The sequence below is a fragment of the Ranitomeya imitator genome, chromosome 4 (assembly GCF_032444005.1).
Source record: "Ranitomeya imitator isolate aRanImi1 chromosome 4, aRanImi1.pri, whole genome shotgun sequence".
Classification (NCBI taxonomy): Eukaryota; Metazoa; Chordata; class Amphibia; order Anura; family Dendrobatidae; genus Ranitomeya; species Ranitomeya imitator.
The window spans coordinates 203,378,397-203,403,290 of record NC_091285.1 but is presented as its reverse complement, the minus strand read 5'-3'; the positions used below and the strand labels follow the sequence as shown (position 1 = coordinate 203,403,290).

Here is a 24,894-nt window from a genome sequence, read left to right as displayed (position 1 = left end):
CGGCCAAATTTTGCAGATACACACTACTGACATTAGTAGTGTGGAATCTGCAAAAAAAATGGAGAGAAGACATGGTTTACTGTATGTAAACCATGTCTCAAATCATGTCGGGTTTTAGGAAGGAGAAAGAAAAAGCCGGTAATTGAATTACCGGCTTTCAAGCTGTATAGCGCTGGAATAAATAGTAATATATATACATATATGTGTCTCACTGACATATATATATATATATATATATACCTATTCTATGTGTACACATTTATTCTACCTATTGGACTGTAAGCTGTCAGTGTGATTTTACTGTACACCGCACTGAATTACCGGCTTTTCTCTCTAACACCGCTGCGTATTTCTCGCAAGTCACACTGCTTGTCCGTGTGAAATCCGTATTTTTCACGCTTCCATAGACTTTCATTGGCGTATTTCTTGTGCAGTACGGTGACAAACGCAGCATGCTGCGATTTTGTACGGCCGTAGAAAGCCGTATAATACTGATCAGTAAAATACGGCAGATAGGAGCAGGGGCATAGAGAATAATTGTGCCTTTTTTTTTGCGAGTTTTACGGACGTAGTTTCTGCGCTCTTACGTCCGTAAAACTCGCAAGTGTGAAGCCGGCCTTAGACTGACTGTTGTATCAATATAGCATCATTTTATTTAAAATTTGAAAAATAGCAATGTGAAATAAACTATATATGTATATAAATATTTACATCCTTTCTTTACACAGGAAGAAATCCGTCCTCAATTTGAAGCCAAATACTCAAAAAAAGAACGTATGAACCCAATTTCAGGAAAGCCAGAGCCTTACCAAGCCTTTACAGATAAATGCAGCAGACTTATAGTGTCTGCTTCTGGAATATTTTTTATGGTTTGTTATTTTTTTGATATTATGGAAGTAGTGCCACAAGCTCTGTATTCTTTATACATAATAGCAATGTCCTTCAGTTTTCTAGATTATATTTCTGTAAATCTCTTCTCAGAAAATGTTAAAAATCTATAGCAAGTACGTGAAATGTCTTGGATCTAAGGACAAATAATTAGCCAGCAATATATGATATATGAGCATTGGATTCGTAACAATGTAAAAAAGTTTTTCTGGTTAATGTTAGTGACGCCGCATTCAGAAGAGTCTTTGAAAAATCATCAGTTATTTTATATTGAAAAAAGCATGATTTTTTTTTATCCTGAAGTTGGCTGAAAGGGAAATTTTCAATGTCATAGTGTAGCACTTTGGCAGATATACCACTATTTGATAGAATTGTGCATCACAGGCAGGAAGCTTTTGATGGCTCTTTGTGCCATACAAGACTACTGGGAAATGTTTCTCTGTCTAGCGAGAAGTACTCTACCCATATAATAGTGCCAGTATTGAAAGCATAATTCTATTTCTGATGCCAGCTTATCTTCTTTTTCTTTTCAGATATGTGTGGTAATTGCTGCTGTTTTCGGCATTGTTATATATCGTGTTGTGACTGTCAGTACATTTGCTGCCTTTAAATGGGCCTTAATCAGGAATAATTCTCAGGTTGCTACCACAGGGACTGCAGTGTGTATCAACTTCTGTATCATAATGCTTCTGAATGTGGTAAGATGAGACTTTCACATACTCCTTATTGACATTTTTCATATTTAATGTGTGTTATATGATCATGTCACAAAACAATTTGATGACACTACAACAATAGGGGATAATTAATTTTCCAGAGGAGTCACATGAGAGACCATGACTGTTGTGGAAGGCTGAACCAATAGACTGAAATGAATTTTGCTCAATATTAATATTAACATATTATTATTTTAAATTAATATTAACTGTATCATTTAATATTGAGCAGAATTAAGTATTCTGACATCTCCTATACATTGTGTGAGCCCACACGCAGCTCCCCTATATACCATAAGAGGCCAACACAGCTCCTTATACACTGTAAGAGCCCACACATAGGCCCCTATATACCATAAGAGCCCACACAAAGCCCCTTATATGCTGTAGGAGCCCACACACAGCTCCCTATATACTGTAAGATCCCATACATGGCATCCTGTATACAGTATGAGTCCCTACATAGCCTCTCTAAATACAGTATGAGCCCCACATAAACCTATGTATACACTGTGAGCCTCCACAGCCTCTTATATACAATATGAACCCCCTCTTAGCCCCTTATATCCATTATGAGCCCCCACATAGCCTCCTATATACAGTGTGAGCCCCACATAGCCTCCCATATACAGTATGAGCCCTCACAGAGCACCCAATATACAGTATTATCCCCCTCATAGCCTATAAAGAGTATGAGCCTCCATATAGCCTCCTGTAAACAGTATTAGCCCCACAAAACCCCCTATTTACAATATGAGCCCTCATATAGCCTCTGTATACAGTGTGATTTTCCACATAACCTCTCTCTATAGAGTATGAGTTCCCGCATAGCCCCTATATACAGTGTGAGCCCCCACATAGCTTCACTATATACAATATGATCATTCACTATACAATATGATCCCCCACATAGCCTATATACAGTTTGAGCCCCACATAGCCTCCTATATACAGTGTGAGCCCCCACATAGCTTATCTATATAAATATGAGCACTCACATAGCCACCAATATACAATATGATCCCCCACATAGCCTATATACAGTATGCGCCCCACATGGCCTCTTATATACAGTGTGAGCCCCCACATAGCTTATCTATATAAATATGAGCCCTCACATAGCCACCAATATACAATATGATCCCCCACATAGCCTATATACAATATGCACCCCACATGGCCTCTTATATACACTTTGAGCCCGTGAAGGGGCCTGATCATTCTTCTGGCAGCCTCCACTTGAAAGCCATAACCGTTTTATATATAGACTGTAAAACAAAGACGCTGGTGGCAAAATCAACAGAAAAGACACTACTGTCAATTTCCTGACTAACTTTTCTAGGGAGGTGCATGCAAGCGGCGGTGTTTTTCCTTTGACCTTATGTCTTTCTGGACGTCTTTTGTGAACTTTGCTTTTACATCCTATGTAAATAGTGGTGACATCCAAGTGGAAGTCGCCAGAAGAATCAACATGTCACTTCTTTTATTTTTATGAGCTTTTTTAGAAGATTTCTAGACAAAATGTGCCTGATAAAGACATTGCTCCACGTTTCCAGGTTTTCGAAGTCACCTTTCTTTTTTCATCTTATGGTATTTGTTGGCGTGTTTTGTGACAATTTTTTCAAAATAGCATACTGAATGTGGTTTATAAATTTTGCGCAAGATAGAAAATGCTTTTTTTTCTGCTTTAATGCCTTCACCCTCGGCGATTTTCTATTTTTTGTTTTTTTTCCTCTTTTTCTTCCGCGTTTCGGACGTTATCCTTCATCAGGGATAATGAAGGATAACTTCCCAAACGCGCGTTGGGGTGCGCAATTATGGGATGTGGCGACCCCATAAGGTAGATATTGAGCATTTTTTAACCCTCTACTTGCACATAGCACTTTTGGCTCTATTGAAACACTTGGTTATGTGATTAGATTTTGATATTTGAATTGCTGCTCTTGCACATTGCACTTTGTATATGATAATACTTTATACCTGGATTTGATACACTCTCTCTATATATATTTTTGAAGTATTTGAGCACACAATTATATATTTGCACATTTTGGAGTTTTTTTTTTTTTATCACTGAGGGATTTATTTATTTATTTATATATATATACAGGGTCGACCATTACTACCTTTTTTTGTGAAGCAACTACAGTACAGACCAAAAGTTTGGACACACCTTCTCATTTAAAGATTTTTCTGTATTTTCATGACTATGAAAATTGTAAATTCACACTGAAGGCATCAAAACTATGAATTAACACATGTGGTATTATATACTTAACAAAAAAGTGTGAAACAACTGCAAATATGTCTTATATTCTAGGTTCTTCAAAGTAGCCACCTTTTGCTTTGATGACTGCTTTACACACTCTTGGCATTCTCTTGATGACCTTCAAGAGGTAGTCACCAGAAATGGTTTTCACTTCACAGGTGTGCCCTGTCAGGTTTAATAAGTGGGATTTCTTGCCTTATAAATGGGGTTGGGACCATCAGTTGTGTTGAGCAGAAGTCTGGGGGATACACAGCTGGTAGTCCTACTGAATAGACTGTTATAATTTGTATTATGGCAAGAAAAAAGCAGCTAAGTAAAGAAAAACGAGTGTCCATCATTACTTTAAGAAATGAAGTTCAGTCAGTCCGAAAAATTGGGAAAACTTTGAAAGTGTCCCCAAGTGCAGTGACAAAAACCGTCAAGCGCTACAAAGAAACTGGCTCACATGAGGACCGCCCCAGGAAAGGAAGACCAAGAGTCACCTCTGCTTCTGTGGATAAGTTTATCCGAGTCACCATCCTCAGAAATCGCAGGTTAACAGGAGCTCAGATTAGAGACCAGGTCAATGCCACACAGAGTTCTAGCAGCAGAAACATCTCTACAACAACTGTTAAGAGGAGACGTTGTGCAGCAGGCCTTCATGGTAAAATAGCTGCTAGGAAACCACTACTAAGGACTGGCAACAAGCAGAAGAGACTTGTTTGTGCTAAAGAAAACAAGGAATGACCATTAGACCAGTGGAAATCTGTGCTTTGGTCTGATTAGTCCAACCACCATGTCTTTGTGTGAAGCAGAAAAGGTGAAAGCATGGACTCTACATGCCTGGTTCCCACAGTGAAGCATGGAGGAGGAGGTGTGATGGAGTGGGGGTGCTTTTCTGATGACACAGTTGGGGATTTATTAAAAATTGAAGGCATACTGAGCCAGCATGGCTACCACAGCATCTTGCGGCGGCATGCTATTCCATCCGGTTTGCGTTTAGTTGGACCATCATTTATTTTTCAACAGGACAATGACCCCAAACACACCTCCAGGCTGTGTAAGGGCTATTTGACCAAGAAGGCGAGTGATGGGGTGCTATGCCAGATGACCTGGCCTCCACAGTCACCAGACCTGAACCCAATCGAGATGGTTTGGGGTGAGCTGGACCGCAGAGTTAAGGCAAAGGGAGCAACAAGTGCTAAGCATCTCTGGGAACTCCTTCAAGATTGTTGGAAGACCATTTCCGGTGACTACCTCTTGAAGTTCATCAAGAGAATGCCAAGAGTGTGCAAAGCAGTCATCAAAGCAAAAGGTGGCTACTTTGAAGTACCTAGAATATAAGACATAATTTCATTTGTTTCACACTTTTTTGTTAAGTATATAATTCCACCTGTGTTAATTCATAGTTTTGATGCCTTCAGTGTGAATGTACAATTTTCATAGTCATGAAAATACAGAAAAATCTTTAAATGAGGTGTGTCCAAACTTTTGGTCTGTACTGTATATGTGTTGTTCCTTAGTCCTGTCATGCGCACAGATACCTGTTTTTTTAATTTTGCCATCAATAGTTAATAAAGGCATTTTATAATCTATTACCTGTGTGGTGCTTCTCTGGTAATCCATAGATTGGTTGCTTGGGCTGCTCTTCTTGGTTTGGTGGTTTCCACTCCTGTCACAGAGTATCGGACTATTGAATTTGTATCTTTTATATATATTTTTTTATATTTTTGGAGTACTTTTCTGTACATCTGTATTTCTAACATGCATCAGTTGAGCAGCATTTGCAGTTTCACCACTCTCGTCTCTCAGCAGCAGGCACCAAATAAGGTTCAATTAATCTCAGCCCCTGTATACAGCCCCTTCCTGCAGTATATCTCTTCTTTCAGCCCGCTTTATACCACACTATCTTGCAGTATATCTCTCCTTTCAGGCACTCTATACACAGCCACTTCCTATCGTATATCCTTCTTTGCAGCCCCTTTATACAGAGCACCATCTTTCATTGTATACTTTTATACAGCTCCATCCTGAAAATACAAAAAGGAAAGAGTTCAGCTTACCCCACAGAGCGGGAGAATCATCTGGTCATAAATGATAAATTATAAGTTACCAAGGACTTGTGTTTGAAACACGTAGCAGTCCTACAGAAGTGGTTTTTTTTCAACTTTCTGTACTGTTGAATGTTTGTTGTCTCCAATAAATTGTGGTTTGCAACTTATTCTTGAATATGTTCTGGACAGCTTTCTTTTTGTCTAATATATTGATACCTATCCTGCAGTATATCACTCTTTTTAGTTAAGACCACATTATGATTTTGGGGAATAACCCTTTGATACCTAGGTGCATGACAGCAGAAGATTGGTGACAAGTGACATTAAACCTTATTTGTTCTGTTTTACAGTTGTATGAAAAAGTTGCACTTTTTCTCACTAACCTCGGTAAGAATAAATAAATATTTGTGATTTTTATTCATGCTTATAACTGTGCTATTCGCTTGGAGAACCGAGAATATAATGAACAAGAAGCAATGTGAATTATTAAATATTATTACCTAACTGTGAGGCGACTATGGCCAATCTTGCAAAAGTGAGTCTGACTCTGTGATATGTGCTTATGGGGTTTGGAGCCTTTGTACAGTTAATAAAGAACTGTTGATCATGATGACACTCCAGTGCTATGTTATTAAGAGCGAAGAAATACTGCAGAACCTGCATTTCTCAATAACAACTTATCAACTTCTCAATAATAATTATTTTTATTGGTAATAATATTAAAGATGGCATTATTATTATTATTATTAGTAATAATAATAATAGTAATAATAATAATAATAATATGTCATATTGATGACTCTTTAGTAGGTACCAGTGATAATCAGGTTTAAGAATTCTAGAATGGAATTGTATATGCAGGTGTATTTGTGCTTTAGCTAGGTTGCATGTTTTAGTCTTTATTGTAAATACTATTGTCATATAGATTACAGTATATTTTCCATCAAAGACCAAGAGAAAACTTATAGAAAAGATCGGGCAGAAGCAGTGGCTGACTACTTATACTGTATGTTGTGGAGCTTAAATCGATATTTAAAGGGTTTTGTTTTTGTTCTTTTTTTACATTTATAGCCTACGCTTGGGGTATTCCACCAATATTCAGCTGTGGGGGTCCGATTCTCGGGATCCTTCTACATCAGCTGTTCATAGGGGCTGAACGTTGCCATCAGCACTGCTTCTTGTTCATGTTTTACCCTGCTCAGTAAAGCAGAGCTGCATACTTTTACTAATATTTGAGGTTGGTATTGCAGTTCAGTCTCATTCATTTAAAGGAAGTTTGTGAGCATAAAACGACTATGAAAACCAAGCACAGGTTCCCGATGCACCCTTAGATTGGCTGAACGGTTCAGTGCACCTAACCACCTACCAGTTTGACTTCTATCTCTGCCCCCTTTATCTGTGATTGACAGCTCTGGCTTGATTGGATCCGGAGAAGTGTGGAAACTGATGGAAAAAAAGTGTGTGCACTATACAATACTTATTTTCCCTCAGTCTCCTCTCCAACTTCTTTGATTGACATCTCTGACGTCATAGAGCCAGAGAAGGGCAGAGAGAAATGGAAAACAAGTTGGTGTTAAGCTGCACTTAAAAGTGTGGTCAGAAGGTAAAGTAATTTTCATTATAAATCTCTATTTCATTCCATAATCTAAAATATTTTCTTGTTTACTTCCATTAAAAATTCCCTACCCTTGCTCACTACACTACCTAACTGCTTTTCTATTTACAGCTCTTTACTGTTGATCTGAGCTGACAACAGAGTGCGTGCTGTCATTGTGCACATCGCGCAGGGACTAGCCCAACCCCTGAAACGAGCGTCACTAATAACGCTTGGATTCAGTCAGGGGACAAGGGCTGCAGCAGTGACTGCAGCCTCTGCCCCCTGATGACGCTTCTTTTTACTATCACCGCATGCACTGCGATTCTCAAATGAAGCCTGTAACGGGAGTGGTGGAACCACTGTACAGTGGTCCGAGGAGAGCCGAGAGGGGTATGACTAGGTGAGCGCCTGACTTTTCAATAGAGCCCCTGATGGTGGGGTTAGGCTTGGCTGTTGATGAACACCAGGTGCTACTCCATGACACACCACGGATGCACAGCAGCTGACCCCCACTGGCAGCTGAACCAGCCCGGAGGGTAAGAACAGTTGATGCAGGCAGGCACAGGCAGGTGCAGATTGGTACGGCTGATATATAGACTGGCACTGCAAGTGCTGGTTAGTCTAACTGATGTACAGACTGGTTCTGCTGGTGCAGGTGGGATCTGGATGTAATACAGATGGGCATGAGAGGTGCAGGCGGGTCCGGCTGTAATACAGATTGATACGGCAAGAGCAGACTGATCCGACTGATATTTAGACTGACACAAAAAGTGCTGGCAAGTCCGGCTGATGTACAGACTGGTACGGTAGATGCAGGAGTGTCCGGCTGTAATCGGGTTGGCACGGCAGGTGCAGACAGGTCCAGATGTTTTACAGACTAGCACGGCAGGTGCAGGAGGATCCGACTGTAATACAGACTGACAAGGCAAGTACTACCAAGGTGGTTAGGAACATACAGATACTAGCGGGATTAGCAGAAAGGGACCTGATAACTAGCAAGTGTTTTTAGGAACAAACTAATAACATTGCACAGGCACTTCCATGCAGGTGGAGGTGCCTTAAATAATACGAGTCTCCCAGCCATTGGCTGGGGACACTTTAGGATAGCACACACGGCTCATTTAAGAAGGAGGGAGTGTGCGCACACCCTAAGCACAGTGCTCTGGGATCTGCACCCCCGGGCAGCAGCCAACGAGGAAGGAGGAGAAGGTATGGGATGGGGGTCTTGACGATGAGGGAGTTATGTCCCTGCCAGAGGAGAGTGGCAGCATGTAGGGACGCCGGCGCCGCAAAGCCTCATCAAAGAACGAATAGGTAAAAAGAGTAGCAGTTAGATAGTGTAGTTATTGAAGGATGGGACATTTTTAATGCAAGTATATTAGAAATTAGTTTAGATTGCGGCACTAAATAAATTGGGATATAGAGCTAAAATTACTTTGCCTTCAGACCACCCCTTTAAATGAGTGGCCACACCAAGGGTCCACCGTGCGTCTGAACGTGGTTTGAACAGTCATTATGTGCTGACAGAGTCAGAGTCAAATAGGATGATGTTGTAATACCAGAAACAGGCAACATTAAAAGTATAGAGCTGTGCCTGCTAAGCAATAAAGAGGGCACGTTGCTCGCCCCCAACTCTAGTATGATAGACTATTTTAATGATAGGCTAACACTTTTTAGATTGTGAGCCCCATTGGGGACAGTGATGATAATGTGGGTAAAGCTCTGCGGAATATGTTAGCGCTATATAAAAATAAAGATTATTATTATTATTATTACTTAGACACAACTAAAAACTCCTGAGATCTTTCATACATTAATTACAGATATTTCACTAATATCCGAAACCTCCAATAAAGTAGTAGAGGGTAATGTTTATCATACAGTATATTTACGGATCAGCAGATTATGGCAGATTATCTACAGTTGTGCATGTTTCTACCCACAGAACAGCCGCGCACTGAGTCAGAGTGGGAGAACAGCTTCACTTTGAAAATGTTTCTTTTTCAGTTTGTCAATCTGAACAGTTCGACCTTTTACATAGCATTCTTTCTTGGGAGGTAAGCGCATTTTGCCTTTTTATTTGATCTTGAGGAAGTAGGGAATATTTTACACTTTGGAGATCACCCAATATTAAATGTGCCACAATACACATGATCCTATTAGATTTGTGTGCTTATTGCTGAAATGATTCTAGTTAGTAGGTTGATGAATATTTCATTGGGTATTCCTATATGAATCTGTACGGAGAACATGTGCCACATAGTCAGTGTTGGGCGGGACTGCATAATGAATTAGCCAATATGGAAATGTTTTTTTTATTAATGTTTAAAGTAATCAGCAGTCTATTAATGGGAGTATACTATGCCCATAATACAGTGCCTATCACACTACAGTGTTCCGTCCACGAGCCAGCATTGAGAGATGTATTAGAGGAATGCTAATAGGAAAACAGCAGAATACAACCTGGATGAGAATGGTATATAGCATAGGATATGTAATACATGGATGCTAGGAGGGGAAATTAATCAAGGTGTCATGTTAACAACTTTCTTTTTAAATTTGCCTCTCCTTCAAAAACTACGCACTCTAATTCAATTTTCACATTGTTGTAGTGGGGAATGGTTTTTTTTTCGACTTTTTTCTTGTAACCTGTGTTTATCTTGCTTTCTTCTGCCCGGGATGTGGCTATCCAAATAAGCTCAGATAAGAAATCTATTTCTATCCTGCTCATTTTATTTTTTAATGTGGCCTTTTATTAATTAAATTGGCTTTTGTTATTTAGATGTGGCTTAGCTATGGCAGACATCCATATAAGCCATTAAAGGCTGCAAAACCATTCAGTGCTATGCAAATCCTGCACATTGGCCAGGTTTAACTCCCGAGTTCAACCATTCATCAAAAAAAAGAGATGAGCACATATTATAGATGCATTATTATAGATTTATCTCAAAACTAATGATCCAGTACGTTTCAGATAATCACATATACTTTTTAATCATTGAAGGTTTACCGGAAGACCGGGTGCTTATTTAAGGCTTATAAACAGATGGCGACTGGAAGAGGTTAGTGAATATAATATGTTTTAGTTTTTGATGAAATATTATTAGTGATGAGTGAATATACTCGTTACTCAAGGTTTCTCGAGCATGCTCGGGGGTCCTCCGAGTATATTTTAGTGCTCAGAGTTTATTTTTTCTTGCCGCAGCTGAATGTTTTACATCTGTTAGCCAGCATAAGTACATGTGGGGATTCCCTAGCAACCAGGCAACCCCCACATGTACTTATGCTGGCTATCAGATGTAAATCATTCAGCTGCGGCGATGAAAACTAAATCTCGGAGCACTAAAAAATACTCCCGAGCATGCTCGAGAAATCTCGAGTAACGAGTATATTCGCTCATCACTAAATATTATATTTAGCTTTGCTTTCAACCTTGCAATATTTTGCAAATATTATGTATTGAAAGGTTATATAGTTCTACTTACAGTATAAAGGATCAAAGTGCAGCTTGGAGCCACTTTAAAGATTAATTAAAGGATACATAAATAGTATTCTGTAATGATACACTATCCGAGGATAGTATAGTACAGATGCTGTGGTTCGGGGATATACTGTATATATTACATTTTTCTGACTGTTTAGCAAGGAAAAATGTTATAATCTGAAGTTGCAGGAGACCTGATGGCTTCTTAAATAGTCAGACTGATTGCTCATCTTGCTTTGTCCATTATAAACAGAAGTGTTGATTTACAGATGTACAGTCTTCTCTGTCTCTGCTCTCGACTCTTCAGTATGATCAGTGCAGAAAGGGAAAGTTTAATGTGATGAGTTCATTACATTCTGGTTCCAGTAGGGAGACAGAATAAATTAGAAATCACTCAGGTTGGTTCATTGGACACAAGGTTAGAACTCAACCTCCGTGGACCACAAGGAACCTGCACATTAAAGGGGTTTTCCCCTGAACAAAGTAAATTTTATTCAATATTTTAATCAATAGATATTGGAATAATAGTAAGTTCCACAATTGGATGTGTTTAAATAAAATGTTCCTGTGCTGAGATAATCTTATAAATGTGCCCCTGCTGTGTACTGTGTGTCTGACCGTACAGGGACATGGTCTGGTCATATCACAGCTCCTGGGCAGGAGAGGAATCAAAAAAGTATACAGATATTACAGCAGGAGATCACAGGTAATTCTTTTTTTGAGGTAAAACATTGTTTAAGAACAGGCAGTGAAATGTTTTACCTCACAAAAAGAATCTGCTATGATCCTGTGCTGTCCTGTCTGTATACTCTTTTGTCCCCTGCCCAGGAGCTTGGTATGATGAGATCATGTCCCTGTATGGTCAGACACAGATAATACACAGCAGGGGCACATTTATAAGATTACCTCAGCACAGGACCATTTATTTTTAACAAATCAAATTGTGAAGCTTATTTTTATTCCACGATCCATTAATTAAAATGTACTGTGTATGTGGGGAAAACCCTTTTAACTTACTGTAATTTTCCCTAGATTATCAGTCCATTGCTCATTTACCTCTTTAATTCATTAGATATGAATTCCTCCACTATCCCAGTACAGGGCGGAACAACGTATTTTGTTGCCGTAGGCCGATGAGGCCAATGGCGTCTACCCCCCAGTAAAAGAATGGGTGAGGGAATAAAGTAACAGGACCTCTAATGCATTCCCCCCACCCTCCATATGCCTCGGGTAACAAATCCTGATGACCGCTTTGCTACAAATGTTATCTTTTACACCAAAAAATACTTGCAAACGTAAAAACAAAAGGGGTGTTCATTAGGGGCGTAACTTACCAGGGGGGTGCAATTTCACAATTAGACATAGGAATTACTCATTGCTTGCGGATAATTTACAAAATACTTGGGATAATAGCGATTGTCATCCCTGGCATCCTATATTTTAAATATTAAAGCCAAAGATGGTTATGGAAGCTTATGTAGCTTAACTATAGGTTATTTTTGGTTTCAGTTAAGGTGTTCAGCATTTGATAGATGACCTAATGGAAACCAAACAGACCGCATTATACTTAAAGGGATATGTCTGATGGTGTTTGCGTGCATCATGGAATTAACACAGTTTCCGCCCTTATTATCTATAACCATGACACTGCCCATCCTTATGAGCTATAGCCGCCACACTGTCCATCCTTATAAGCTATAACCACCACAAAATTTGCCGTTATCAGCTTTCCTACTGTATCCTCCTCACCTACTGTATCCTCACCCATCCCTTGTAGATTGTGAGCCCTCGCGGGCAGGGTTCTTTCTCTTCCTGTACCAGTCGTGACTTGTATTGTTTAAGATTATTGTACTTGTTTTTATTATGTATACCCCTCCTCACATGTAAAGTGCCATGGAATAAATGGCCCTATAATAAATAATAAAAATAATAACCACATTACTTGGCAGCTATAGCCCCTACACTATCCACCCTTATGAACCACGTCATGTACTGTATGGCTCATTATGTATGGAGCAATATATGGGGCTCATTTTCTATGCAGCAATATATGGGGCTTATGTATGGAGCAATATATGGAGCCCATCAAATACTGCATGGAGCATTATATGGGGCCCATTATGTATGGAGCATTATATGGGGCTCATCATATTCTGGAGCATCATATGGAGCCATCATATACTAGAACATTATATGGGCCCATTAAATATGAAGCAATATATGGGACCCATTCTGTATGGAGCATAATATGGGGCTCATCATATACTGGAGCATCATATTGGGCACATCATATACTGGAGCATTATATGGGCCCATAATGTATAGAGAATCATATGGGGCCCATCATTTACTGGAGCATCATGCGGGGCCCATCATATACTGGTGCATCATATGGTGCCCATTATATATGGAGCATGATATGGGGCCCATCATATAGTGGAGAATTATATGGGCCTGTTAAATATGGAGAAATATATGGGGCCCATTCTGTATGGAGCATTATATACTAACTATGTTACTATATCATACAATTAGGTTCTGTAGAAGGACGTAGATCTGGGGATTTATTATGATGGAATATAGGCTGAACTGGATGGACAAATGTATTTTTTCGGCCTTACTAACTATGTTACTATATGGGGCCCATCATATACTGAAGCATCATATGGGGCCCATTATATATGGAGCATCAAATGGGACCCATCATATACTGGAGTATCATATGGGGCCCATCATATACTGGAGCATCATATGGGGCCCATTGTATATGGAGTATCATATGGGGCCCATTATATACTGGAGCATCATATGGGGCCCATTGTATATGGAGTATCATATGGGGCCCATTATATACTGGAGCATCATATGGGGCCCATCATATACTGGAGCATCACATGAGGCCCATCTTATACTGGAGCATTTTATGGGGCCTATCATATACCGGAGCATCATATGGGGCCCATCATATACTGCAGCATTATATGGGCCTGTTAAATATGGAGAAATATATGGGGCCCATTCTGTATGGAGCATTAAATGGGGCCCATCATATACTGAAGCATCATATGGGGCCCATTATATATGGAGCATCATATGGGACCCATCATATACTGGAGTATCATATGGGGCCCATCATATACTGGAGCATCATATGGGGTCCATTGTATATGGAGTATCATATGGGGCCCATTATATACTGGAGCATCATATGGGGCCCATCATATACTGGAGCATCACATGAGGCCCATCTTATACTGGAGCATTTTATGGGGCCTATTATATACTAGAGCATTATATGTGGCCCATCATATACTGGAGCATGATATGGGGCCAAACATATGCTGGAGCATTATATTGGCCTATTATATATGAAGCAATATATGGTACCCATTCTGTATGGAGAATTATATGGAGCCCATCATACTGTATACTGGAGCATCATATGGGGCCCATCATATACTGGAGCACTATATGTGGCCCGTCAAATACTGGAGCATTATATGGGGCCCATCATGTACTGTATGGCTCATTATGTATGGAGTAATATATGGGGCTAATTTTCTATGGAGCAATATATGGGGCTTATGTATGGAGGAATATATGGAGCCCATCATATACTGCATGGAGCATTATATTGGGCCCATTATGTATGGAGCCTTATATGGGGCTCATTATCTATGGAGCAATATATGGGATCCATTATTCTCTAAGGAACATTACATGGGGTCCATTATTCTGTATTAAGTAATATATGGGGCTCATTATTCTGTATGGAGCACTATGTGGTGCCAATTATACTGTATGGGGGACTATACTGTCCAGTTTCTGAGCCATTCATATCACTCATGTAATGTAAGAAGTAAGTGAAATCTTTGACATTGTACTATACCTATATTTCTCTGCCGTATCTGTGCATCATGAATCGTGGTATGTGTTAAAGGAGCCAACTGAGACTCTTTCACCCAGGGCCCACAAACGCCTGGAGCCCTGAATGATAGCACACACAGCCCCACTTACAGTATAATGTCCCACACAGCCTCCCATATAGTAGGATGTTCCATGCAGCCCCATACAGTAAGGTTACCACAGCCCTCCATTCAACAGATGACTCCCACAGTCGCACATACATAATATGATGCACCCCACAGCCCCCATACTGCGTGATATCCCCCACAGCCTCCATACAGTATGATGTCCTTCCCAGCTGTTCATACATTATGACATCCCCCACAGCTCCTCATTCAGTATGATGACCCCACCACCCCCATAATGTAAAAATGCCTCATCATCCGACTCCGAGGCCAAACATGAAAAGTAAAAAATAAGTCTTCTACTCACTCAGTCTAGGTTCCTCATCCAACACATTCTCATCTCCTATTCTATCTTGAGTAACAGTGGGTGCAGGCAGCTCGATGCAGTGATGTTTATAGCACTGGCCAAAATCCCCTGCGTAGCTCTAGCCTCCAGCAAGCCGCAAGCAGCCTGTGGGACCTACCAGTGTACTTGGCGGAGCAGGGAGCTCATTAATATTCCCCTGTCCCGACGCTCACATCATCAATTGTATTTGCGTCTTAAAAGCACAAATACAATTGAATGTTGGAAGGGAACAAATGGGGTGTAGGCAGAGAAAGCAGTGAGTGGTATTAATGACTCACTGACACTGCTCACTTGTGTGCCTGTGCCCGAGCCATCACTGTGCCGAATGACAGAGGCCACAGGCACAGTTAGCAATTTTGGATGGGTACACACCCTTGCCTACCCATCATCCCAGCCCTGCCCCAGACTAACAGAGGACTGTACATTAAAAGAGTTGTGCAGTCTAAGAACAAAAAAGTCTGACTATTAGTGAATCGTGAAAGTATGCTATGCGTACATTGTCACTATTCCCCTGTATCTCCCATGTGGGTGGCCAGTCTTATGGCTGCATGCATTCAATTTGCATACCTGGGGTCACAAGATGACTAGTCTTACTTGGCTTTTCTCAATTCTCTTCTATTGAGAAATGCCGGATGAGACTAGTTTTCATGTGACCATGCGTTCGTACAGGGAGTACAATGTTTTTCTGACTGGGATCGCATCGTAGATTGTCAAAATACAACCGTCTGCAATTACAAAGAGTAACCAGTCCACTACCCTAGATGACTAATGAACTGTGCAGGAAGACCTACACTACCCTAAACAATAAATAAAACTTCACTTAACCTCTGCCCTACCTGAGACCACCAGTGAACTGTGCTTTCATTTCTCTACTACACTAGACCACCAGAAAGGCAAGTAATAATCCCTTCTTTAGCCTAGGCCTGTGCAGAGGTTGGAATTCCCGTCACTACCTGCAATTAACATTAAAGTATTTACCTCACTATTGTTGGCTGTCATCAGATAATGTAGCATTAAATATCTGACAGAGCCACACCTTTTAGAAGAATACAGGCTGACATTGACAGGAATATTCTTTGTGTAGAGAACAATTAAGTATGAAAAAGTTTGTATATTGGAATTTCTAATTAATAGAATTGACTAAAATAATTCATATGAGCATGGTCTAGTAGCCATGTTGGTACTTCTGTGAACTTCCTACTACCTGCCAGCATCCAGGATGCCTCTTCTGATTTGTAGGTCCTGCGTCAGGTAGGTAGAAGGAAGTTTGCAGTTAACTGGCTAGGTTGCCACTGAATACCAATGTGACCACTGGACCGGCATCCAGCATTCATTGGCTGAACTGTACCATATAATTCCATAACACATTGGTTTCAAGTCAGAACTTCAGTTTATAAAAAAAATAAGAACGCTTTTATCTCTTAAAGTGATTTCATTTATTTCTAATTTACAGTGTCACCCCAGTGGATGCCTTATTGACTTATGCATGCAGATGGGAATAATAATGGTATTGAAGCAAACATTGAATAACTTCATGGAGCTTGGTTACCCGTAAGCCACTGCCAACATATATTAACATTGTATACAAAAATGAAAATGTGTCTCTATATGTTTCAATTATTCAAACAACCAGAATAAAAATTTCAGCTATTAGCATCTTTATAAATCAGTGATTTTCACATTGTGCTGGTACAAATTGTTCATTATGACATCCAAAATAAGAGTAAAGATCATTCAGAGCATGGACGATTTTTGCTCTAACATATTTTTGTAGTTGTAACATAAGAGTTTTGCATTATTGAACCCATGATTTCAACAGTGAAATTGTTAAAAATTATTTTAAAAAAATCAGTTTTTTTCCTCTTGATTGTTATTTAGGCTAATCCAGAATTGGTGGACACGTAGAAGACTAAGGCAAGAACATGGTGCGCAAGGGACTGCTAGTTTTCCTCAGTGGGAGAAAGATTATAATTTGCAGCCCATCAATGCATATGGATTATTTGAAGAATACCTTGAAATGAGTAAGCTCTATTCTTGTCAATGGAAGTTGGAATAAAAAAAATTTCACATGTTTAGAAGTGCAGTCAGTGGATACATTTCTGGAAAAGTATAATGTTACAGGGTATATACACTAGATTCCTTGATTCCTTGATCCAGGGAACTAGTCTGATTGCCGTATGTGGAGTCGGGAAGGAATTTTTTTCCCCAAGGTGGAGCTTATTCTTTGCCACATGTTTTTTTTTTGCCTTTCTCTGGATCAACATGTTAGGGCATGTTAGGTTAGGCTATGGGTTGAACTAGATGGACTTATAGTCTTCCTTCAACCTTAATAACTATGTAACTATATAGGTCTGAAGCGTGGTCTATTCTAATGTTCCATTTTTACTTGCATTTTTTAATGCATTGATTTGATGGGTGAAAATGCTGCCGAAACACAGAAAGATTGACATGCTTATTATTATTGTTTAACATCCTTCAGCTACATCTCGAGCCATGGCGACTTGATTTATGAACGCTCTGTAGGAATATTGATCTTATGCAAGCCTAGATAGGTACACCAGGATTTTCTCTGCCATTATCTTGATAGTATCAAGCCTCCAGGTTGCTGGTCTTCCTGTTCATCTTGTTTCTTCTATTCTTCCAATCGTGATGTCCTTCTCCAATGATTGCTCTCTTCGTATGATGTGTCCAAAGAAGAAACGTCATAGCTTGATGATCCTTGCTTCGAGTGACATATTTTGCTTGATTTGTTCCAAATTTAATTTGTTTGTTCTTCTCGCCATCCATTTTATTGATAAGATCCTTCTCCAGAAACACATTTCAAAGGCGTCGATCTTTATCCTGTATTGTTTGTTTATCATTCAGGCTTTGGATCTGTATGTTATGAGAGAAAAGAACAAACTATGTATGAGTCGAGTTTTCATCGCCAGTGAAATGTTACTTAATTTGAAAAACTTGTCCAGTGACTTTATTATTGATTTGCCCATAGCTATTCTATTAACTTCGGGTATTGTTGCTGCATCTTCAATTATCTATCTGAGTAGGTTGAAGTCCTTTAAAACTTCCAGTCCATCGCCGTCCATCTCAAATGTGTCTCTGTTGTATTTGGCAGTAGTCAATATCTTTGTCTTCTTTGTGTTTGTGAGTAGCAGTCCCACATTTGAACTTTTCATCTTGACACCCCGTAATAAATGCTTCATTCCATCTACGTTTTTTGCTATCAATGTTGTATCGTCTGCGTATTTAAGATTGTTTATGTTTTATCCAGCAATTTTGATACCTTCTTCTATTTCACCAAGTTCAGCCTTCCTGAAAATAGCTTCTTGTCTTCTTGACTTGTCTCACGCCTTTCTTTATTTTGAACTATGCCGTATTGCCAAGTTCCATTTGGACTGTTGCTTCTTGGTCGATGTAAAGATACTTAATGAGACTGATCAGATAATTCGGTACACCCATATCCTTCATGGTATTCCAAAGTTTCTGATGCACAACACAGTTAAAGTATTTGCTGTTGTTGATGAAGCTATAATAGATTTCCTTGTTGTGTTCTTTGGCCATTTCCATTATCCATCTAATGTTAGCAATCAGATCTCTTGTTTCTCTGCCTTTACTGAATTCTGCTTGTTCCTCTTTGTCAAAGTAAGACTGTAACCATCTTTGCCGGATCTTCAGTATTATTTTGCTGGCATGAAGTATGAGCTCGATAGTCATATAGTTTCCACAATCGGTAGCATCTCCCTTTTTCGGAATAGGAATAAACATGGATCTTGTCCAGTCCTTGGACCATTTACCAGTTGTCCATATCTGTTGACACAGGCATGTGATGACAATAACTGCTGCTTCAGAGACTTTATTAGCTCTATTGGAATATTGTCATATCCAAGCACTTTGTAAATATCTGTTGATAGAAAAGTTCTTTGCCTGCTCGAATTGCTCTCTTTAGTCTTTTACTGATGTTGCCTATGTCGTGCTTGTTACCTTGTGCTTTGTCCATTTGTCTTTCTTAGATGATCTTTAGAGTCTCTTCTGTCAACCTTGGCTGCAGGGGTCTCTTCTGCTTCTTGTTTATTGTATTTCTGCATTCTTGAGTAATAATAGTCTTTGTATATGTCCATAATTCCTCAGGCTTTCTTGAATCGATGTTCAGTGTATCGGTTGTGCAGACCATTCCAAAAAAATTCAGGTATATTAGTAAAATTTAAGTTAGAATCTGCCTGTTGTCTAGTCCATTTGGGCAGCTTGACTCTAATCTTTGCTGTCAGAAGTTCAGGATCAGTTCCACAGTTAGCTCCTGCCATTATTTTCACGATAATGATCGATGACCTCCATCTTTGGCGAACATATATGTAGTCAATTTGATTCTTGTAGGCCCCATTGGTGATGTCTTGTGTAAAGTCTCAGTTTGTAATTTTGGAAGAAGGTGTTCATGATGGAAAGTTGATGTGTCGTGTAAAAGTCAACAAATCTTCCTCCAGCCTCGTTTTCTTCACCAAGTCCGAAGTTTCTATCGGCGGTTCCATATTTGCTGTGGCCCACTTTGGTATTCAAGTCTCCCATGATAATGAGTAAGTCTTGTTTTGGCGTCTTGAAAATTTCCTATTGAACTTGATCGTAGAATAGTTCACTGTCCTCCTTGGCATCTTTTGTCGGTGAGTAGACTTGTTTAACTGTGACATGGGTTTGCACTCCTTCAAGACGTATCGCGATGACTCTGTCTCTGACTGCATTGTACTTTGACTGCGAATAAAAGCAACACCATTTCTTCTTCGTTTATTATTGCCAGAATAGTAGACCCAATGTTCATTTGACTGGAAATGTCCGGATTGAGTCTGTCTTAATTCGCTAATTTCAAGTAAGTCGAGTCCTATTCTGTCCATTTAGGCTTTGACAATGTCAAGTATGCCTTGGTTCATGATTCGTACATTCCAAGTTCTGAACTTTATAATATTTCTGCAGCTTTTAATCTTCCCTTTCGAGTAAGCAATATCAGCATCAAAACAGCTTTGCAGCTTTGATCCTGACACTTCATGAGTATTGATCATACTCAAGTTAACCATCGGCTCTTCCCTGTAGCTTGTTGAGTGCCTTCCAAGCTAGGGGTTCATCTTCAAGCACTATATCGAATTCCATTAGTTGTGCTCTCCAAGTTTTCTTGGCATAATACAGAACTAGATTGCCAGGCCTTTCTTCCACGTAGTAATGTGGCACCTGTGAAGGAGCCATACTGAATCAGCATTATATGTTGTCAATACAAACCGCGTCATTGAGCAATGTCCTGTAGCAGATGCTGGCTCTGGGCAGTATGCTTAGTCTGACACCTTAGTTTAAACTTGCTCACCTGTGGTGTTTCTAAAAAAAAACAACACCAAATACACAACCAATACACAATAGAAATATCACATTCACAATAAATAGAACAAATGCACAATACAAAAATCAAATACACATGACAAATACACAATACAGACAACAATTATACAATACAGACAACAAGAACAATACAGACAACAAAAACAAAATAGATTGCAACACCCGCATGGGCCGTGGGGTACTCAGAACCGGGTCGGACAGTTCTTAAAGGGGTGGTCACAGCAGCAGTGGCCCTGTGTATGCAATTAAAGGGATGGATGATGGTGGAAATGGGAATAAAGTTTGTATAGGAAATTGTTCGTGATGCCACCTGTGGTGTTGTGAATTCTGTGGCAGAGCTCCCTCCTGTGGTCACAAGTGGTACTTCGGCTGATTCTCTCTGTGAGCTTCCGTTGGTGGAGGAAAGTGGTACTGCGGCTTCTGAGTTTCCTTCCTCAGGTGATGTGGTGAAGTCGTTAGGTGCTGCTCTATTTAACTCCACCTTGTGCTTGATCCTGGCCTCCAGTCAATGTTCTAGTATTGGACCTGTTTCCTCCTGGATCGTTCCTGTGGCCTGCTGCTCTGCATAGCTAAGTTCCGCTTTACTATTTTGTTTGCTGTTTTTTTCTGTCCAGCTTGTCTATTTGTTTTTTCCTGCTTGCTTGGAGCTCTGGGACGCAGAGGGTGTACCTCCGTGCCGTTAGTTCGGTACGGAGGGTCTTTTTGCCCCATTGCGTGGTTTTTGTAGGGTTTTGTGTTGACCGCAAAGTTATCTTTCCTATCCTCGCTCTGTTCAGAAAGTCGGGCCTCACTTTGCTAAATCTATTTCATCTCTACGTTTGTCTTTTCATCTTTACTCACAGTCATTATATGTGGGGGCTGCCTTTTCCTTTGGGGTATTTCTCTGAGGCAAGGTAGGCTTATTTTCTATCTTCAGGCTAGCTAGTTTCTCAGGCTGTGCCGAGTTGCATAGGGAGCGTTAGGCGCAATCCACGGCTGCCTTTAGTGTGTTGGAGAGGATTAGGGATTGCGGTTAGCAGAGTTTCCACGTCTCAGAGCTCGTTCTATGTTTTTGGGTTATTGTCAGGTCACTGTATGTGCTCTGACCTCAATGTCCATTGTGGTACTGAATTACCTTATCATGACACTGTGGTATTCGTCCAGAAATAGCTGACGCTGCAGTTCAGGTCCTCTGGTGATGCAGCTGAGTTGTTATAGCTCTCCACAGGTAGAGCTTGGTTCCCAGGGCAGTTAAAGAAGTGTATGGTAAAGTTATTGATGGAGGGTAGTGGTGGAGGGCCAGTAATGCAGGAAAGAATTGAGAGGACACAGCAGGGTGCAGTTTCCCCACTTTTACTCACAGTTCGGATGTTATTCCCCAGCCGGGGTGCTGTGTCCTCCAGGTCAGTGGTCCAGTAAACTCTCCAGTAGCTTGGGGCACTCATCCAGAACCCCCTTTGTATGTACCTTTCCTGGTCGACTCACTGCGCTGGCTCTTGCCTCTCCTGCCCTGTGCTGCACACCCAGTGTCCCAAGCCGATAGTAGCGGGTCCTGTCGGGCGACATCTTCACTGTCCCTTGGATCCTCTGTGTCTACCTCTTCAGCTAAATATTTGTGCAGGTGGCTGTTTCATTTGCATACACGACAGTCTCCGGGTTCCTAGCTGTGACTTGTAGTTCCCCCACTAGATCAGGGGCTGGTTCCCCTGCTGAGACCTGGTCCCTCCACCTGGCAACGGTCAGCGTGGATGCAGGCCCCACGAGTGGCTTCTGCACTTCCCTTGCCCTAGGACCCCTTTATTCCCTCTGGGAGCTTCTTTCCTTCCTCTCTCTTCAGACTGTCAGGAGCTTCAGACCCACACATCTGCTCTGCTCCATTTCTCCTCATCAACTCTTAACTTCCTTACTCTCTCCCTTTTTCTCCACTTTCTCCACCCACTCCCTCTACCTAAATCCTCCCTGGCCTGGAGAGGTCTAGTGATGGGTGCAAGTGTTAGGGTTCTGTACAGTGTCCCCTCCTTACCAGAGAGTTGGAGCACCACACCACTGGCTGAGATGCAGTACCTCTGTGGCGACTGTACCCTCAGAGGCGCCACATACACACAACAAATATTTTTGTTCAGTCATCAGATACGTAGAATGTGTGTGATGTAAAGCACTGAAAAGGTCTACTTGTAAGAGATCATAATATTAAGCATAAATAATAGTCATAAAAGTGATGTGTTGGGGGTAAGATTTAGCTGGTCATGCATAAAATGTGTTTTTGGAACAATCACTCAGCTAAAAATGATCTTCTAAAAATCTCCAAAAACCTCTAGAACTTCAAATACTGAAGAACCTAATATTGACCAGCTTGAAACTCTTGTGCCACCAGCAATTATCATCAGCCTATATGTCTCATTCAGATGTCCATTATTGTCAAATGTGTTTTATCCATGCCTATGGTCATGTAAAAAAAAAGATATGTTGTTTTTTTTTTAGCGAATTGGCTGTAACCAAAACGGATAGCAGTTGGGTGCCAGCCGTGTCATTAAAATGATATTTGTTTTTCGGTGAGCTATGTGAAAACTGTGACACATGGACAAAAAATGGCTCCAGCACACTGAAAAACAAAGAATAGTCTTTAGCCCCTATCTCATGATGTAGCCTGTTCAAAATGTAAAAAGTCATGAAAAGTCCTCTTTAAAAGACTTGTCATTTCATACTAGTCTTTCTGCTTTTGGAGACTGGAATCCTTTTTTCCCTCAATGGAGTCATTGGTCAAACATCTTTGGTGTCGAATAATAGGACATCAGTGTTTGAGTCTCAGAGAATTCCTTTAATAATTAATACGATTTCCAAGTGACCACAAAATGGTATGTTCACACTTAACAGAAATGCTGAGAATTTTACTTGTGGCATTGCAGACATAAAATCAGCAGCATTTTACAGTAGCAGCAAATCTCTTACAATATACCATATTTTTTGGATTATAAGACACACTTTTTCTCCCTGGGATGCCAGCAGTGGCAGGAGTGAGGCGGTGCTGTGGGCATCAGGCTGAGAGGATGGGGTGTCCCAGCACTGCAAGGCTGTGGGCTCATGGCTGTCAGGAAATGTCAGATTTGAGCAGAGTCCCCGTACTTTCCCACTGATTTGCAATTGATTGAGATCTCGGGAGACGAGATCTCGAACTGTGCATGTGCCTCACCCTTGCCGCCGCCAGCTTCCTGCAGCAGCGACCCTGCTCCACCACAGCCACCATAAAATTACTATAAGATAGACCACCATTTTATTAAAACAAATGTTTTTCCTGTTTTCCTCCCCGAAATTCAGGGAGCGTCTTATGGTTCGGTGAGTCTTATAGTCCGCAAAGTACAGTAATTATTTTTCTTTATTATTGGCGGTAGTCCTGGAAAAGTCACATGCGGGGCTCAGACATAGTCAATATGACACTGTGCTACTTCTAGCAGAAAAAAATGCTATAGATAGGAGATACATCATTACATCATACATTGGAGAATGCCACAATTTCTTGTGAATGCTTCTGGAATCTATAAGGAAAAACTACTGTGTAAAGTCCAGTGCACACTATTATGAGCCCAGAGAATCACACATTCATACTTTATGGGCCTGAAATAAGACCATGTGCATGAGGCCTATTAAGGATTTTATAAGGAATGTGTTAATATACAGTATGTTACTGACAGCAGATGGTAAATGTATATTGATATTATTAATGTGCTTTTTACACAGTTCTTCAGTTTGGCTTCACAACTATCTTTGTGGCTGCTTTTCCCCTCGCACCACTCCTTGCTCTACTTAACAACATTATTGAAATTCGTCTTGATGCCTACAAATTCATCAGTCAGTGGAGGAGACCGTTAGCTTCACGAGCCAAGGACATAGGTGAGTGAGATTGACTGTTTCATCAATGTGTAATCTAGTATGATTATAGAAAACAGTAATGTGAAGTGGTATTGTTCAATACGTATACAGAGGAGCTGCTGTGTCAGGTGTTTGGTTGTCTTAAATGGAAATTGCTCAGTCATGTTTTGTATTGCCCTATTGAGATACGTTGCTTCTAGATGGAAGAATGTGACCGTTCACTTAATGGCTTTGCAATTTATGGCCATCTGTGCTTTGTTTCAGGGCTATAATTACCACAATTGCTTTACTATATACAGCCATTTTCCTTTTAT

General features: G+C 40.4%; 1 protein-coding gene across 3 annotated transcripts in view; it reads left to right on the top strand.

The window, feature by feature from the left end:
* Positions 1–24,894, top strand: part of ANO4 (anoctamin 4) — a 412,900-nt gene that overhangs the window by 363,512 nt on the left and 24,494 nt on the right. For all 3 annotated transcript variants that reach the window (XM_069764298.1, XM_069764297.1, XM_069764299.1), the window contains 8 exons: positions 729–869; positions 1,422–1,586; positions 6,257–6,293; positions 9,449–9,560; positions 10,508–10,565; positions 16,818–16,915; positions 17,243–17,385; positions 24,449–24,601. In XM_069764298.1, coding sequence (XP_069620399.1) covers positions 729–869; positions 1,422–1,586; positions 6,257–6,293; positions 9,449–9,560; positions 10,508–10,565; positions 16,818–16,915; positions 17,243–17,385; positions 24,449–24,601 — 907 coding nt within the window. The remainder of the gene's footprint in view (positions 1–728; positions 870–1,421; positions 1,587–6,256; positions 6,294–9,448; positions 9,561–10,507; positions 10,566–16,817; positions 16,916–17,242; positions 17,386–24,448; positions 24,602–24,894) is intronic.